Genomic DNA, 18,570 nt, shown 5'->3' on the forward strand with positions numbered 1-18,570 from the left:
CACCATGTGTGACAACCACACTTTCCACCTGGCAGATCTGACTGAGTTGGGAGGCCTAGTTCTTGACTTTAGGAGACTGGTCACTAATCACAACAGCATTGTCTTGCTGGTTGGACTGGAATTATCTGCTTCTCTTTGAACTATATTGTTTCAAAATTCATCAGCATTCTCTATTCACACAGCAGGTCCAATATGCAAAGCTGTTTTTCCAAGCTCTCTGAACATTGGCTTAGCAGTATGTGCAGGCAGAGGTGAGGTGGTATAGTGAATTTATTGACAATTATACCTCTTCCCATCCTAGGGTTCGATTCTATTTCATGATATCACACATATCAAATCACTGAGGGTATGTCTACACTACAAAGTTAATTCTAACTAACAGGCGTTAGTTCAAATTAACTTTGATAGGCGCTACACATACAAACCGCTACTTCGAACTTAATTCGAACTAGCGGAGTGCTTAATTCGAACGAGGTAAACCTCATTCTACGAGGACTAACGCCTAGTTCGAATTAAGTAGTTCGAATTAAGGGCTGTGTAACCACTTAATTCGAACTGGTGGGAGGCACCACCAGGGAAACTCTTCTGCCCCCCTCCCAGCCCCGAAGACCTTAAAGGGGCACGGTCTGGCTACGGTACTCATGCCAGGTGCAAGCCTGCCAGCACCCAGCCAGCAGACCCTGCACCTAGCACGGCTCGAGCCACCCAGCCCTCCGCCTCTTCCCGGGACCAGGCTGGCGGCTCCCAGGAGCCTGCCTGGGGCCGCAAGAGGTGGGCGCCCACCTGGTCTAGTGCGGAGATCATGGACCTCATCCAGGTTTGGGGGGAAGCCTCCAAAGTCCACGACCTCCACACTAGGCACAGGAAAGTGGCCGTCTAGGGCAGGATAGCTGCCAACCTGGCCACCAAAGAGTAGGTTTGCATGAAAATCAAGGTGGTCCAGTGAGACCCCGACCCTGAGCCCTAAGCTTAGAACATAAGAATGGCCATACTGGGTCAGACCAAAGCTCCATCTAGCCCAGTAGCCTGTCTGCTGACAGCGGCCAACACTGGGTGCCCTGGAGGGGATGGACCGAAGACAGTGACCAAGCCATTTGTCTCGTGCCATCCCTCTCCAGCCTTCCACAAGCAGAGGCCAGGGACATCATTTTTAGCCCCTGGCTAATAGCATTCCATGGACCCAACCTCCATGAATTTATCAAACTTCTCTTTAAACTCTGTTCTAGTTCTAGCCTTCACAGCCTCCTGCAGCAAGGAGTTCCATAGGTTGACTATTTGCTTTGTGAAAAAGAACTTTCTTTTATTAGTTTGAAGCCTGCTACCCATTCATTTCATCTGGTGTCCTCTAGTCCTTCTATTATGGGAACTAATGAAGAACTTTTCTTTATGCACCCTCTCCACACCACCCATGCTTTTATAAACCTCTATCATATCCCCCCTCAGTCTCCTCTTTTCTAAGCTGAAAAGTCCCAGTCTCTTTAGCCTCTCTTCATATGGGACCTGTTCCAAACCCCTGGTCATTTTAGTTGCCCTCCCCTCTCTCACCCTCTCTCTTCCCCTCTCCCACCTCCTTTTCCCAGTCTCCCCGAGTTTTGTTCAATAAAGAGCGTTTCTATTTTTGAACACGTGTCCTTTATTTTGTACATCAAGAAGGGGGGCTAGGGAGAGGTAAGTGGAAGGAGGTGAGGGAGGAATGGGGTATGAGCCCCCGATGGGGAGGACTGGGGTGGCTCTGCGGGCTCCTCGGGGTGAAAGCTCTCCTGCAGCCCCTTGATTGACCCCCCCCCCCTCAGATGGCAGCCTGCGGCAAGTGCAGCCGGGCTGATGGCCGAGTGCTGTGATGTGCCGAGTGTGGGCACTCAGGGCACTCCAAGCCAGGACTGCTTTGCAAGCGGGGAACCCCTGAGAACTGTCTGTCCGGGGTGGGGGTCGGGTCCCTTTAAGCACAGCTCTCGGCTAGCCTGAGACAGCATCTCCATGCTCTAAGTCCTAATCTGATGCCCTGCCGGCACTGCTTCTGGCCATCCTTTACCTCGGTTCAGGGTCCACTCAATGTGGACATGCTAGTTCGAATTAGGAAAATGCTAATTCGAACTAGTTTTTAGGTCTAGATGCACTAGTTCAAATTAGCTTAGTTCGAATTAACTAATTCGAATTAAGTTAGTTCGAATTAGTGCTGTAGTGTAGACATACCCTGAGAGCTTTGAACACTATTCTTGCATGATACACACTTGGCTATGTAGCATTGTATTTGTTCACCACATTCATTAGATTTACACACAGGAATTTTGGCAAATTAGGATAGAAGAGATGTTATGTAGTAAATAAACTAGTCATTTTGATCCTCATCAACATATAGCAAAATATCTTATGGCTATCTATTCTCAGTTAGCAGTCAAATAAAACTCATTTAGAAAACATAAGTTTCACAGCTGGTCTAAAAAAAAGAGAGATAAACATCCTAAAGTCTTGTTGGAGAGTTCACTTTTACTTGTGTATCTGCAAGCAATCCACTTATGAGAATAGATATTACCGTTCAGATAGTAGTAATGCGTGTATTTTCTGCCATTCACTTTTAAAATTTTATATATAAATAAAATATTGGAATGTCAGTTTCCTAAGTTATAAAGTACCTTTTAAGCAGCTGTTTCATTCTTTCTGCAAAGAAGTTCCACCTGAGAACTGAAAAGTAAATTTTTTATATACTAAAAATGTATCACTCAAAACCCCCTAGAAAACAAATCAGAAATCTTTCTATAGGCACCTTTTACCTAAATATAAACATGTTCTAAAGAAACAGATTCAGTATGCAAACTTGCATAATAAAAATCAGTTCAGAATGACAAACAGGTTGGCACCATGTCAGTGCTGATCCCTGTTCAGCTCCACACTGTGCATCATAAGTGCCGGAGCACTTTGCACCAATGAACACAAGCTGCACACCGGGTCTGCCAGCCCCAGATGGAGCCTGCATTCACCCCAATCCTATGAGTAGAATCCTAAGTCTCTGCTCAAAATCCTTAAACTCTTACAGATGGGGCACTGATGGAAATGCACATCAACAAGCACTCAAAGAAGATCTTGTTTTTATCTTTGAATAAAGATGTTGCAGAGGGGCTGTCTTTGGCTGGCCTCTGAGGCAGTGGAAAATCCTGCTGCTGACTGAGCTGAGCCATTGTAACAAGCATACACATGCTAGCGTGACTGTAGATATCTGCTCCAGGGAGGTTAGACCATGTTTCATTGACAGTAAACCTGGCTTGGGTGCCTTCATCCCTTATTTGATTTTGTGGTCTTTCGGGGGTCTCTCAGAGTCTGCTGTGCTGGCTCTCTGCGCAGAGCCAGTGCAATATACAGGAGGAGCACCCACATGCAGCCAAACAATTATCATCAGTGAACAGAGAAAGATATCTGCCAGGACACCACACACCAGTGACTTCTGACCATGCTTACTTTGTGGACTAAGAGCTTGACACAGAGGAGCAAGCTCTTAACGAGCATGGCTCTAAAAAGCTTTGGGGCGTGCATATGTTTGGCTTGGCATAGCGTGGATAAAGATATTCCCTAGACGTACATAACTGTCCAGATTAAACTACCATTACTGTGTATTTTAGCACATACATTGTGAATTAAATACATTTGACTGAAATCATGTAGAATCCTTCCATATATAATTTGTTTGCAGAAGTGTCAATAAGGTGCTTTCCAGATGTTTAACAAGTCACAGTTACTGACCTGGGGAGCTCTAAAGACATATAGACAAGTAGAGATTAGGGGAAGAGAAACAAGCAATAATAAAATGAAAAGGGGTTTTTAAACAGTCACAGGATTCACAGCAGGACCACGTGACAAACAAGATGCAGAGAAGTGGAGATGGTAGAAGCTTATGAGCTGTGCTCAATTAGGTCACACCATGCTAAAAAGACTGCTTGGAAAGAAACTTCATTGCAATTTAGATTGTTCCATATATATCTCCTATTAGCTTTGCTGAGAGTTGTCTCAAGCTCTTTCTGATTATAAGAAACCCCATCAGTAAGATTAAGTGTATTTTAAAGTTTTATTACTTTATCTTCACAAATTTCCATTGCTGACATTTAAAAGAGTAATTGCTCAAAACAGTAGAACTGTAGAAGCTTGAAACATAAACAGTTAGGGAGAAATTAATGTTTAATTGTGAATGTTAGAAATGATAACAAAGCTATTAGTTTCAGAAACAAAATGTAAGTTCTGATATTAAGAAAAAATAACATCTCCCTAGGAGAAAGTTTGAAAATATTTGAAGAGCCCACTGATATTTTAATTCTTCGTTTACTGAAATTAGTGTCACAATTTTCTTCTTTCAAATTCTTATGTAAGAATCTGGTCACGTATCTGGAAATTCCTATGAAGTGCTTCTCTGGGTTAAGAGCTACACGGGCATATTTATCCCTCGATTAGCAGAGACCTGGGTCGCGACAGGGATGGTTCAACAGGCAACCTTTGGAAGTCATTGCCAGGGGATACTGTGAAGGCCAAAAGTATAACTGTGTTCCAAAAAGAATTAGATATGTATGTGGATAAAAAGTCCCTCATAGGCTCAGGGTCTATTGTGGAGGATGGTCAGGGAGGCAACCACACGTTCTGGGTGTCCCTAAGCCTCTGACTGTAGAAGCTGAAATTCGAGGACAGGGGATGGATCCCTCAATAAATTGCTCTGTCCTATTCATTCTCTTTGAAGCAGCTGGCACCAGCCACTGTCAAAAGATAGAATTCTGGGCTACGACTACCATTAGTCTAACCCAGTATGGCTGTTGTTATAGTTGAAAATCAGGGTTTTGATTAAATAAAGCTTCTCATGGGAAGTGTCAAACTTTTTTTTTTTTTTTGGACTGGAAAACCAAAACCTGCCAAATCCAACATTTTCCAGTTTATGGCTGAAATTTTGTTTGACTAAATATTTTGCAGTCCAACCAGTTCCATTTTTGATGTTGGTCCCCATTACGGAAATCCTCTGCAGGGCAAATTGATAGAACATGTTGACAGCCACTCTGACGGAGTCAGGCTGTCCCATCCACCCATCTCAAAAGACAAAGAACAATTGAATTGTATATTAGGGAAGGGGGTTGGCATGGGATGCATCACTCATTGCTGCACTTGCACTACCTCCTGATCACACTGGGGATTTGCTTGAGGCTGATGCTCTCTGTCCACAGCTTGTACACTTTCATTCCATCGCTGTATCTGCCTGCAGCCCCTCTTGCAGCCACAGGACCCACAGCACCCTCTTTGTGTGTCAGCCCTCTGGTTATGCCACCATCTGTGTTTCCCCCTTCCAGGGTTAATGTCTCAGTCCAATAATCATGGAACTTCCCAGGAGTCTGTAAGGAGGACCTGGGCCTGCCCCCAACTCCAGGTCCCAGCTCCACTAACCTTTGGTTAGCAGTCTCTTGTTGTGCCTCTACTTCCTCTCGCTGCTGCTACAATATTTGAACCACTTCCTGGAAGCCCCAGCACCAGCTTTGTCCTTGCCTCAGGGCACTCAACTGCTCAGTCCCAGCCACCAGCCTGGAGCTCTCTCTTGCTCCCCAGGGTCTTTGTCAGCAACTGACCTGTCCATGGTGCTAGCTTTCTTTCAGCTTATTAGGGACACAGCCCTCACTCCTTGGGCTCCCAGCAGTAAGTGAAGTTTGCTCTGCTCTACAGATCCTTTTATCTGAGCCTGCCATGCCCTAATTGGCTGTTCCTTGTAACCTCTCCATGGGTTCGTCGACACAGCAACATTATTACGAAATAACTAGCGTTATTTCGAAATAACTTAATCTGCGTCTACACAGCAGGCACTTATTTAAAAATAATGGCAAAATACTGTCAAGCTGGAGGACATCTTACTTCAACTCCCGTAACCTTCATTGTATGAGGAGTAAGGGAAGTCAGAGGAAGAGTGCAATAAGTGCTGTGTAGATGCTCCCAATTTTGAAATAAGCTATGCAATTGATGTAGCTCAATTTGTGTAGCTTATTTTGAGACATGCCCTTTGTCTCCTTTAAATGCCAGTGTAGGGTAGATGTCCCATCACACCGGTATATTGAAAATTATCAGATTTAGATAAAAACAGAAGGAGGCAATGGCTTTAGGTGCTCTTGCCGTACATTATGAAACAAAATTATATCACTTGTATAACAGGCAACTGAGTTCTCACAAGGCCCATCTCCATAGCAGCCCACACAAATAGAAGAATCATACATTTTGCGCGGAAGATCAACAGGGTTATGTTTCACTGAGGTAGGATGGGGGGACATGTTCCAGAGCCAAAGACACTTCACAGAGAATGCTTTACCATCAGCTTCTGCTCTTTAATTGTGGGGAGACAGCTTAAGTGACTCTACCCATTCCACATGAGATGGTATAGCACAAAGATGGGGGAGCAGTATCTCTAATAGCAAGCTTCCAACCTTCATTATTTGGTCATTCTAGAATGATCAAACAAAGGGGATGGAGGGATACTAGCTCTTGGAAGATTTGGAGCTATAGGGTATGTCTACATTGCATTCCTCTTTCGAGAAAGGAATGCAAAAGCAGCCAAGCGAAACTGCAAATGAAGCATGATTTCAATTTAGCACCCTTCATTTGTATAATGGCATCCAGGCGCTTTTTCGAAATACCTAATTTCAGAAAAAAAATCCGCTGTCTAGAAGGGGTTATTTCGAGAAAAAACCCTTCTTCTGAAGTAACCCTTACTTCTTTAAAAATGAGGTTTAAGGGTTATTTCGAAAGAAGGGTTTTTTCTTGAAATAACCCTGTCTGGACAGCGGGGGGTTTTCTGAAATAGGGTATTTCGAAAAAGCACCCAGATGTCATTATGCAAATGAAGCCTGGGAAATTCAAATTCATTCTTCATTTGCAATTTCGCTTGGCTGCATTTGCATTCCTCTCTCGAAAGAGGAATGCAGTGCAGACATACCCATAGATGCCAGAAAAAACACATACAAACTAGCACACATATTTTTCTGACTACTGTTGAATTTTAACTACAAAATATTAATAAAACCCAGGAGATTTATTCAAAATACAAAATCAGTGGTTGAATTGTCACATTTTGCCCATTTAACCCAGAAGAAAATTTTAATCTAATACACGATTCTAAAAGGTAAACTTGGTTTTCAATCTATTACTCTTGCTTCTCTCATTGGAGAAGGCACAAGTGAACCAGACTTCCCACTCTGAGGCATTTAGACTGTTCTCACAGGGAAACCTAGAAGTCCAGCGCAGAGGGGCTGTATCACTGAAGCTCAGAAAGTAGGTTTAAGTGCAGATTTGGTAGTTCAGAGGACACCTATAATACACAGTATATGGTAAGCAAGGTAAACAGACCTGCACCAGGCACAGCGTTCTGCAGCTCTTTCAAGCAATTTTCTATTTATATAAATTGCTGCTGGGAGAATACGCTTCAGACAATTTGCAGGTGCTTCAGTCAGTTCAGAGGTAGGAACATTACCTGGGCTCTGTGGCTGTACTGAAGAAAATAAGAGACAAACATGTGCTCCAAACTGAAGTAGCTCTTGATATTTTCCTGACAAATTACCAGATTTGAACAACTTGGAGCATTCTCATAGGGTGAATTTCAGCTGTGTGCAAAGGCTTTCAAAAGGGCTTTCACACAGAGCTCCCCAGTAACTCCAAGCAGGGCACAGACAGAATGACCCTGCAGTGGACTCTCTTGCCCCGCATGTGGGCTCTATTGCCCCACGATGTGGATGGGCTCCAAACAGGAGGATGCAGGGATTGGGATATGGACCCAGTGTCTCTAAACCTTCACGTTGTAGAAGAAGAGGGGTTGTGTACAATATTCCCCTTCATAGACTTCCAACCTGTATAGCAGGTGCCATACAGAATAGAGTTACTCAGACTTTGCACAGGGAACACATGAATTTCACAGAGAGAACAGAGTAAGGATGAAACGAACAGTAGAGGGTCCTTCTATGACAAATTTCCTTTGAGATCAATTTAAGTTTAGTTCCCCATTATTCCAGGTTTTGAGATGATGGCAGCAAGATGTCTTGAGGCGATTTCAGAGAGACAGAAGAGCGAGACACGGGATTTATCAGCAAGGACAGAATGAGATGGGAAGATGGCTAAGGACAGACTCCCACTGGGGACATGAGAAATCAAGAGCAAAGAAGAGAGGATAAAAAAAACATTAAAAGGAAATGCCAAAGAATCAAGTAAAAATGGAAAGAGAAAACAGTACTACTCAGTTTTAGAAAACAAAAGAGGAGAATCTGCAGAACAAGACTGTAATCAACCATAGTAGAGGTGGCAAATTTGACCAAGAACTGGTCTCTGGTTTTCTTGGTAATGAGTTAGAAGGGAATGAAAGAAGTAAAAGCTGGATAGTAGGGGATCAAGAAGAGAGTTACCGGAGAATGAATACAGCAAGGGTAAACTCAATCATTTGAGGACATAGGCACTGAGAAGGAGGAATGTGGGGGCAAGAATGATCTACTGAAGAGGTTGTAGAAGACTATAATGTGTTTTAAAGCAAAGAGGAAGGTGATGAACGAGGAGTATGAAGAAGAGACTGGGGATGAAATAAGAATGATGGGGCAGGAGGAATTAGCTAGAGACACCAGGACAGATACTTTGAAGTGAAGGTCCCCAGCTAAATGAAATTATAAACATTTCAACCAACATTCTCAGAAAACAAACACTGTCTTACCATCAGGATAAGAGAAAGCTATTGACTCCATGACTTTGGCATGTGCTGGTTTTGCTTTGTTCTGCAATAATCTTTGAAATTTAAACAAATCTGTTTTCTGCTACAAAATATACCCATTGCAATGTGACTCCATGCACTAGTATTCCAATCCAGGCTACAGTGGCGAGGCAGAACTACTTCATAACCAATATTGCAGCTGAAGGGCTAGAGTGGGTTCTTGCATCCTAGTGACCATCTCCAAGTCCTCAGGGACAGAGGGAGAAGGATGGTGAAGCTCCTTTGTCACCCATATTAAATTATGCCTTCATTAATAGCTAACACAATAATCATTTGTTCTTTTTTTAAAAAAGTCCTTGGAAATTAAGTGTTAAAAATAAAAAGAGGTGGGCTTGTTTTATTCCCACAGTGCTGGCCACTTCAAACTGTCACTGTTAATTTAATCGCAGTGTTCAGCAATGGTCCTTTTAAATACTGCCAAAACAGAAGATCCATTGTAATACATAATACTCTGCAGATTTTCCTAGTAACCTGGAACCTCGCCCAAAGCCAACATTAAGACATGTGATATTACCTTATTATGAATAAAATAAATTTCACTAACAATTTACTGCATTTCAAAAACGTCAGCTAATCACATCAATACTTGTTTGCAGCCCAAGCCATACTTTTTACCTGAGAGATGGATCAACCACAATGTGTGTTGACTGTTGAACTTGTTTTCGGTTCATATTGACAACTTAGTTGACACCACAGTGCGAAGACAAAATCAATCAAGAAATTTCAGTCTAGATTTTAATCAGTTCCTAATGAGTAAAGATGTTCACAAAACATGTTGTGATCATAATCAGTGCAAAGTTCAGACAATATAACACAGTTCTTACAGGTAATCAAAAACTCCAGCCATTCTTGGAGATCTGATGCTAATGCAGTCTACATTTTGGGATTTCATTTCTTAAAAGAACACTGATTAGGTACAGGAGGTATACCAGATGCTGCCTTTGAAGAGCTTTAAGCTGTTTTCCATACATGTCAGAAGAACGTATCCCCCCAATAACGGTCAGCGAAATCCGAAGTGCACTATACCAGATGAAGAGGGGAAAAGCTCCAGGAAAAGATGGAATAACGTCAGAAATGATTTCTGCAGGAGGTGAAAAACTTTGGAAGGCCCTCGCTTTAAGATTCAGTTGATATCTTGAAGAAGGAAAAATACCATCAAGCTGGAAGGAGTCGAATACCATCTTGCTGCACAAGAAGGGCGATCGAGAAAATCTTAAGACGTACTGCCCTATCTGCCTGCTCTCTCATATTTACAAGCTCTTTACAAAGGTAAAGAACCGACTTTCACAGAGCTTGGATGAACAACAGCCAAGAGAGCAGGCAGGGTTTCGAAGAAATTTCAGCACGATTGACCATATATTTACCCTTAGCCAGCTCCTAAAAAGAGCGAGGGAATACAAACTTCTGCTGTGCATTGCTTTCGTCGACTATGAAAAGGCCTTCGATAGCATCGAGTTCAACACAATATTAAAGGCGCTCGCAGAGCAGGGCATTAACGCTCAATACATCAATTTGTTGAAGGAAGTGAATACTGGATGTACAACAGATATTACTCTCCTCAAAACTCCCCTCCATATCCCAATCGAGAAAGGTGTGAAGCAAGGAGATACAATTTCACCAAAACTATTCACTGCATGCCTCGAAATGGTTATGAACAAGATCAGTTGGAGGAGTGGTGTCAACATAAACAGAGAATGATTATCTCATCTCAGATTCACCGACGACATTGTATTAATTGTCAAAAGCACCAACCAATTGCAGAGCATGCTACGAAGACTTGACAAAAAAGCAGTCAGGTCGGTCTGAAAATGAACTGCTGCAAAATGAAATACATGTGATCAGATGTCTTATAAAAGCCTGAATAACGATAACAGGAGAAGAAATCGAAGAAGTGGAACAGTACATATATTTGGACCAAGAAGTTAATATGCGCCAAGACCTAAACAGAGAACTCTCACAAAGGATTCAGGCAGGATGGTGTGCATTCAATTCCATCAAAGACATCCTCAAAGGGAAAACAGATAAGACCACACGTACAAATATCTTCAATTCAACAGTGCTGGCAGCCATGTTGTATGGCAGTGAAACGTGGGCACTGATGAAGAGAGAAGAGCAGCGACTATTGGTAGCTGAAAGGGCAATGGAGTGAGTTATGTTGGGAATTTCCCCTCTGGATAGTATTCCAAATGAAATGATCAGAGAATGCAGAGGCGTGAAAGATGTTATCGTGGAAAGCAGACATAACAAAATGAGATGGGCAGGCCACACAGCACGGCTCATGGACAATAGGTGGACTGCAATTATTGCTGAGCGGTACCCGTGAGAACAGAAAAGACCACTCAGTCAGCCTCCAAGAAGATGGGAAGATGACATTGTTAAATGTTTTGGATGAACATGGAGAAGAAAGGCAAGGATGCGAAAAGAATGGTGGACATGTTGTGATCAGCGCAGTCTTAACGATAACCGAAGACCGCTCAATCCCAGGTGATCCATCCATACAGCTAGCTGCTTAGCCCAGGAAAGCTCAATTTTATACCCATCCATTTCAAGGCCTTATTGATTACACAGAAACTTAGTCAAAACCTCTACCCAAGATGGCCTACCATTCCCAGGGGGGTTCCACATCTTCCCTATGCCTCTCCAATCCTTGCTCTGGTCCAACACCAAACCACTGGAGTCTCCCTGCAATTCTCACTTTCCATATCAGCTGCCTGTACTTTGTAGCAGGGTTCTTTCCCCTGTTTCATGGCCTACTACAGGAGTCCACCCCTTGCAGCCCTTCAGCTCAACTATGCTCGATGGCTATCACCTGGCACCCTAACCCTACACCTCAGCTGGGAGGCAGTGAATTAGTCACAGCTGGGGCTGGACCAATCTTCCCTGTGATCTGGTAGGACATTGGTAAAATTTCTAAAGAAATTAAAAATCCAGGGCACTATGAAATGTCTTAAAATTGAGAAAACACTTAACTATTGCTTGTTAGTGTATGTTGCCTGCTCAGCTCAATTTCAAGCCTCTACATCCAATTTGCAACCCATTTGCTGGCACTGCTGGCAAGCAAATTAAAACTAGAGATCTTAGCCCACAAAATCTGGAGGCAAATGTCACACGGTCTAAACATTTTGAGGTGATTGGACCCCAAGTATGGTTCTGAACTGAAAACAAAAAGAATTGATTTCATTTGCTAAAACACCATGTTCCAATTTTTGTGATTGCTTGGATTCAAATCTGCCATTCACTGGAATGTTACAACTGAGCACACAAAGAATGGTAATGAACTGTTATATTTGTGTCAAGGAGGATTAAATCAGCAGAATAACACAATGGTACATGTGAAAAAGAATTACTGTTATACATGCATTATGCATTTTGCATCAATATTTTTGCAGAAAGAGACAATTTACTGTCCAGAATGATCACACATTATTTAAAATAGTTCCCTAAACTAATCTGGCAGATGCAAACCAAATTCACAATCCTTATTCTAAGATAAACAACTATACTGATACAGAGCTGAGGTTGGGACTGTAATCAGTAATTCAATGGTAAAAAAATACTATAAGGCTTCGTCTACACTGTAGGCTTTTTGCGCAAGAATGGCTGTTCTTGCGCAAAAACTTGTCGGGTGTCTACACTGAATGCATGTTCTTGCACAAGTAAATTTACAGTACAGCGTCAGAAAACAGGACTTCTTCTGGAAGAGTTATTACTCTCCCCACAAGGAATAAGTACTCTTGCACAAGAGCTCTTCCATAAGAAGGCAGTGTAGACAGACAACATGATTTTCTTGTGAAAGAAACCACTATGGCTAAAATGGCCATGAGAGCTTTCTTGCGCAAGAGAGCGTCCACACTGCCATGGATGCTCTTGCGCAAAAGCACATGGCAGTGTGGACACGCTCTTGTGGAAGACCTTTTGCACAAGAACCCTTGCGCAAAACAGTTCCTGCACAAGAAGCCTGTAGTGCAGATGTAGCCCAAGAGTAATGTAGTTATCCCAAAACCAAGCAACACAAACACAGGGATAGGGCCCAGAGTGACCTAGACAAATTGGAGAATTGGTCCAAAAGAAATCTGATGATCAAGTACAAAAGCAGAGTCCTGCATTTGGGATTGAAAAATCCCAAGTACTGCGAGATCAGTGGTTCTCAAAGTGTGGTCAACGGACCACTAGTGGTCTGTGGCCACCTCCTTGGTGATCTGTGGCCCGAGCTCAGCCCTCCCTCTTCTCCCCAATGCAGCAGGGAGCTTGTGCTGCTGCTCCAGTCTCATGGTCACAGCAGAGCCGCGAAGCACAAAAACCAGCTCCAGCTCCTGTCGCTTGCCCATTCGAACGTCCTGAGAAGCTGTGTCACTCAGCTGAGTCACATTCCTCCTTGGGTGAGTGGCAAAGGCTAGCCAGGTCAGCAGGGCCTTTAAGCAGCTGTGCACAGCTGCCATCTGGCAGGCTCATTAAGGGGGTGTGTACATCCGGGAGGCCCTGAAGGAGAGTTTCTCACAAGGACCCCATGACACTCTCCACTGGGCTTCCCCTCTAGGGGCCTGAGTCAACCAGTTGGCGGGAAGGGACTGCACCTCTCCCCAGAATGTGGTGCAGGTCCTGATAACAGGGGCAGGAGTATGGTTCTGTCCTGGAGTGAGAGCTGCACTTTCTCACCCTGGCATATGCCTGGTGGAGCTCCTTAACTTTCATTCGGAGCTGCTCCTGGGTCCAGATGTGGCCCTTTGAGGTCAGGCTGTCAGCCATGCAGCCATAGATTTCAGCATGGTGTCATCTGGTGCAGAGATCCTAGAGGTTTTCCTCCTCGCCCCAAACCTGGGGGCCAGGATCTCCTCCTCGCCCCAAACCTGGGGGCCAGGATCTCCTGGGGGCCAGGATCTCCAGGACAACGCTCACCTCTTGTGACACCTGGCATGCTCCTGGGAGCCATCAGAATGCTTCCTGAGAATAAGGGAGGGCTATGAGGGCCTGCTTTCTGCCACAAGCCCTTTCCCCTATGGAGTCCTGATGTGTATGGACAGAGTGGCCAGCAGGACACCTGTGGGATTTCCTGGAGGCCCCTTATTTCGAAATACAGGCAGTCCCTGACTTATGCGGATCCGACTTATGTCGGATCCACACTTACGAACGGGGCTTTCTCGCCCCGGAGCTCGTGGGCGGCGGGACCGCCCAGAGCGCAGTGGTCCCGCCACCGCATCCTCCGGGGCGAGAAAAGCTGCTCCGGGTCTCCCTGGTGTGCTGGGGGGGACTCCCCCAGCACAGCAGGGAGACAGGAGCAAAGCCGCAGAGGCGGCGAGACCTCTGCGCCTCCGTGGCTTTGCTCGGGTCTACCTGGTCTGCTGGGGGGGGGGGGGGGGGGAAGGGCGCAGTTAGTGCACCCCCCCTCCCCCAGCACACCAGGCTTTTGTTGCGGGACGCCTGGGGTAGAGCAGCTCGGATGCTGCCGGGTTGGTCCTGCGGGGAACTACCCGGCAGTGCCCCAGCTGTTCTGTCCCAGGAGTCCAGATTCAGCCGCTGTTGAAACTGATCAGCGGCTGATTCCAGGAAGCCGGGGGCAGAGCAACTCTGCCTAGGGCTTCCTGTAGTCAGCCGCTGGTCAGTTTCAGCAGCGGCTGAATCTGGAGCCAGTTCCGACTTACATACAAATTCAACTTAAGAACAAACCTACAGTCCCTATCTTGTACGTAACCCGGGGACTGCCTGTAATTCCAGTGGCTGCGTCTACACACACCCTATTCTGAAATAGCTATTTCAGAATAGGCATTATTCCTCATGGAATGATGCTTACAGAAGTCAGAATAAGCTGTCATTTCAAAATTATTTCGAAATAATGGAATTGCTGCGTAGATGCTCACATTGTTATTTCAAAATAACATCAGTTATTTCAAAATAACTGTGCTGTGTAGACACACCATAAAAAAAATTAACAGAGGTCTGTAGACATCTTTTACACTTTGGCAGATTTCTCCAACACAGTGATCCTAAACTGCATGGAAGTAGAAAACTTTTGGATTGAATAGTTATGCTATAAAAGTAAAATATTATATTTCCCTGAACACCCTAGTGCTAACCTCATAAAGAGCAGCAAGGAGTTGGACATGCAGAGACCTGTAGTCATCTGAAAATGTTTTTTTAATGTTTTGGTATAATTTAGTATTTGCCACAAAGCATGCGTTTTATCCCATTAAGCATCACATGATTAAAAAAAGATATTTAATCTTAAATTTATATGATATTTTCAAAAACCTCAGTGTTAGCACAACTCTTAGTGACTTCCAGACTTACACCAGCTGTACAGACTTTTGAAAATCCTGCTCTTAGAAGCCTGACATGGAATATACAAAATGACTGACTACCTCAAAGTTACAAGAAATATTCAAATTATATATACTGATTTATTTGTTAAGAAACACCAGCACCCATGTCTTCAAAGTGGTCTAGCTGGAATCACTCTGAATGGTAACGTTTTATTATTGCCAGATCTTGATATCTCCAGTCCAATCACACGTTGCCAGAAGTGATGGAAGGACTGGATGAAAAGTTGCACTCACACAAGCTTCGTTATGTGCAGACAATGTTTGAGTTATTCTAGCAGTGTGATAGTTATAGAAAAATACTTTTCCCTCTGAACTTCCTGTCACTAGAAGCATTCCATCTGGAGAAAATTCACAGCCCACTGCAAATCCTTCTACCTGTAAAGAGTGAAGATTAAGAGTGTATATCAATATGCTAATTAGGAAAATTTAATTTAACCTCTTGAAAATGCAGCGATATAGTAAAAATGTCTCTTTTTATACAAAATGCTCTAATTATTTCCCCCAGGTATTTATTCCAACAGATTTATTACAACCTTAAATTGTTAGCACTAGCCAATCAATATTTTGGTGAAGCTATTAACAATTCACAAAGTCTTCCATTATTTCAGTCCCCAATCCATTGTCTTCATATTTGTATCATTCTAATTAACTACATTACAGGAAACCAGACAGGAAAAGAAGCAAGTCAATTAATGTCTATCCTTATTTGTAAATCAACAGTATCAGCAAACACGTTAAGGGAACAGAAATTGTGTTATATTACTTATAGTTGTAAATATTTTAAGTTCCCAGTGAAGAATAATACCTTATGCCCTTCATATCTTTTCCTTTTGTTGATTTTGTATGGTCGTTGGGTAGAAAACAATGCCATGTAGTTTCCATTTGTCTGAGCAACAAATGCAGGTTCTCTAGGGTGCAGCGTAAGACTCGGACAGGTATAACGCTCCTAAAAAATAGTTGAGAAGATAACATTCCTGTATTTTTGTTGCTAGAAATATAGTCTTGTTCAAATTAATCAAGCAGCCTTTTGTAGATCTAATATATCTGAATAATCAGAAGATGGGAGAGCACTGACCTATTTTAGATATGTAACTATGAAGAAACTTAAAATCATCCATCCCCAATTTTCTCAATACACACTCCTGAAAGTTTACATGGGGTAAATATTAAATCTGATGTCTGTCTATCTTAACTAGCTGGGCTGAGTGGAAGCTGAGCAAATGCATAGGGAAGAATTATTCCCTTTACAAAGGGATACAAAAGCAATTTTAGTTCAAAAGCACTCAAGCAGCCTCTGGGAAGACTAAAGGTCCCATGGTCTCTTCGACAGTATGAGCAATCCACTGTGGGTATGTATCCCACAGTGCAGTGAAGTGGGAAGGCAGAGCTAATCATTGCATCTTGGGATTCCTTCCAAGTTCTCTCCCAGACTCCTCAGCTGCTGGCAGTGGCATCATGAGTAGCTCTGTGAGTTTTCTGTGCTGAGGAATGTGAAAGCAACACAGCAGCCTATACCCCTCCCTTGCAGCAGCACCCTGCCTGCCGCTGTGCTCTTCATGCGGGACAGAAAAGGAGCAGTTCAATAATTTGTTCTTTGTTTGTTTCCCCAAACAGAGCAGCTCACTCAGCTGTCAGATACTTCCCAGAATTCTGAAAAGGGAGGGGTGCATGCCTGTCAGACAGCAGAGATCAAAACACTGAGCAGAGCCATTGGGGCAGGCATTGTGGGATACTGGCCAAAGCCAGTTCTGTGGACAAAACAGCCAGCAGTGTCCACCCTGGCTCTTTGTTGACAATAAAGGGAGAAGGGATGGAAGTTTTTTGTCACAGAAACTGGATGTTTTTCTTTGACAAAAGTCACATTGTAATGTGTATATCCGAATGTTTTGACACCAAAAGGCAGTTTTTGGTGATAAAACTTTGTAGTGTAGACAAAGCCTAAGTGTCTTGTGAAGCTGCAAGCATTTTTTGACAATTGAACAGATAAATGAATTACTTGTTTGGACTGCTACATTTTGCAAAGAATTCTATACCTGTGTTTGCTGAAGTAATTATTTTGCCAGCACCATTTTGCCTCTGCTATTATCCTTTGCTATGTATTTACATGCATTTACTTTGCTATTGATCAAACATTTAATTGATAAAATCCTTCATCTGTGATCAGCTTAAATATATCATTTCTGCAGTCTTGGGAAAAGGACTGGAAAGGGAAAGGTGATACTGTAACAAATACTTTGGTACACAATTGGCAGGACACACTGACATTTCTACCTGTGTACCTGCCTAACCCTATCTGAAATGTCAGTAACTAGCCAGTGAAATGAAAATCCTTTTCCAAGGAGGGCACTCACAATTCTCTAGGTGACTTCACTCATAGTTAGAGAATAAATAACGGTTCCTAAAATAAAACAACAGCTCTCACTTTTTAGTAAGTTGCATTTTACACATCACTGTAAGGTTATATTAGCTTATTTCAAATTGTACATAAGTACTGTGATTTAATACAAGCTGCATTCATCCCTATTTGTGGAAAAATTGATCAATAATTCACAGCAGTTCCTAAAAAAAACAAAAGCTTTTTACTCTCCTCACAATGTACCAAATCAGTATTCAAATAATAATTGTTAACCCTACATGAAATATCTGGTTGGAGATCTTTGCAGAGCTGTGGAAATCCCATGCAATGATCGTGCGGTCAGCTGAGTCCCGGCTTACTGCATCTGTGCTTGTAAGAAATTCTTTTCCTTCAGGAAGGAAGAGGACATCCAAGGTCTGTTGTACTGCTGCTTTGTAGGTTTTTATCACCTATGTAACAAGAACAACCATTATGCTGGGACAGATTCTATTTCACACTGAAAGTGAGGGCATTTAAAGTTGTGACAAGTATATTTTCATAGCATAAACTCGGGTATGCCATTAAAACAGTGGTCTCTAGACCCACTCTGCCCCCAGGCACAGCTCCACTCCGTCCCATGGATGTTAAATTTCGATTAATTAGCTAATCAAGTAGTTAATGGAATTTCCATCGACTACTCTATTAGTCGATGGGGGAGGTGGAGCACTTGCTATCTCAGTTGCGCTTCGGTCTTTTAAATGTAGCAAGAACTGCCCATGGCTCTTATTACATTTAAAAGGCAGAAGAGCAGAAGGAAACATGGTGTGCCTCTGCCTCTCCTACCCCCCACCCCACATGAAGACAGTGCTGGAGGGAACCGTCTTTTAAGCCAGATCCCCCCAGCACTAGCTCCTGCTCCCTCGCCTTGCTGCCTCTCTCTGACAGAGGCAGCAGGGAGCAACTAGTTGAGTCACTACTTGACTACCCGGTGAGTATATGCTTAGTCACTTACATCCCTACTCCATCTCCTGCTCCATCCTTGGCCTAGTACTGCCCTTCACTCCTCCACATATTCACCAGGCTAACTCCACCTCTAGACCCAGCTCCTCCTCCATCCCCAATTTTGACCCCAGCTCTGCCCTTCAGTCCAAATGCCTATGCTGAGG

The 18,570-nt window shown here is 43.4% G+C and overlaps 1 protein-coding gene across 4 annotated transcripts in view; it reads right to left on the reverse strand.

Annotated features, from left to right (window-relative positions):
• Positions 1-15,123: 15,123 nt before the first annotated feature.
• Positions 15,124-18,570, reverse strand: part of WDR25 (WD repeat domain 25) — a 120,068-nt gene continuing 116,621 nt past the window's right edge. For all 4 annotated transcript variants that reach the window (XM_075926566.1, XM_075926567.1, XM_075926565.1 and 1 more), the window contains exons 5-7: positions 17,704-17,874; positions 15,875-16,015; positions 15,124-15,444 (exon numbers count right to left, since the gene is read on the reverse strand). In XM_075926566.1, the coding sequence (XP_075782681.1) occupies positions 15,223-15,444; positions 15,875-16,015; positions 17,704-17,874 (534 nt within the window). In that variant the 3' untranslated portion in view covers positions 15,124-15,222. The remainder of the gene's footprint in view (positions 15,445-15,874; positions 16,016-17,703; positions 17,875-18,570) is intronic.

Source organism: Pelodiscus sinensis, chromosome 4, assembly GCF_049634645.1.
Source record: "Pelodiscus sinensis isolate JC-2024 chromosome 4, ASM4963464v1, whole genome shotgun sequence".
Lineage (NCBI taxonomy): Eukaryota > Metazoa > Chordata > Testudines > Trionychidae > Pelodiscus > Pelodiscus sinensis.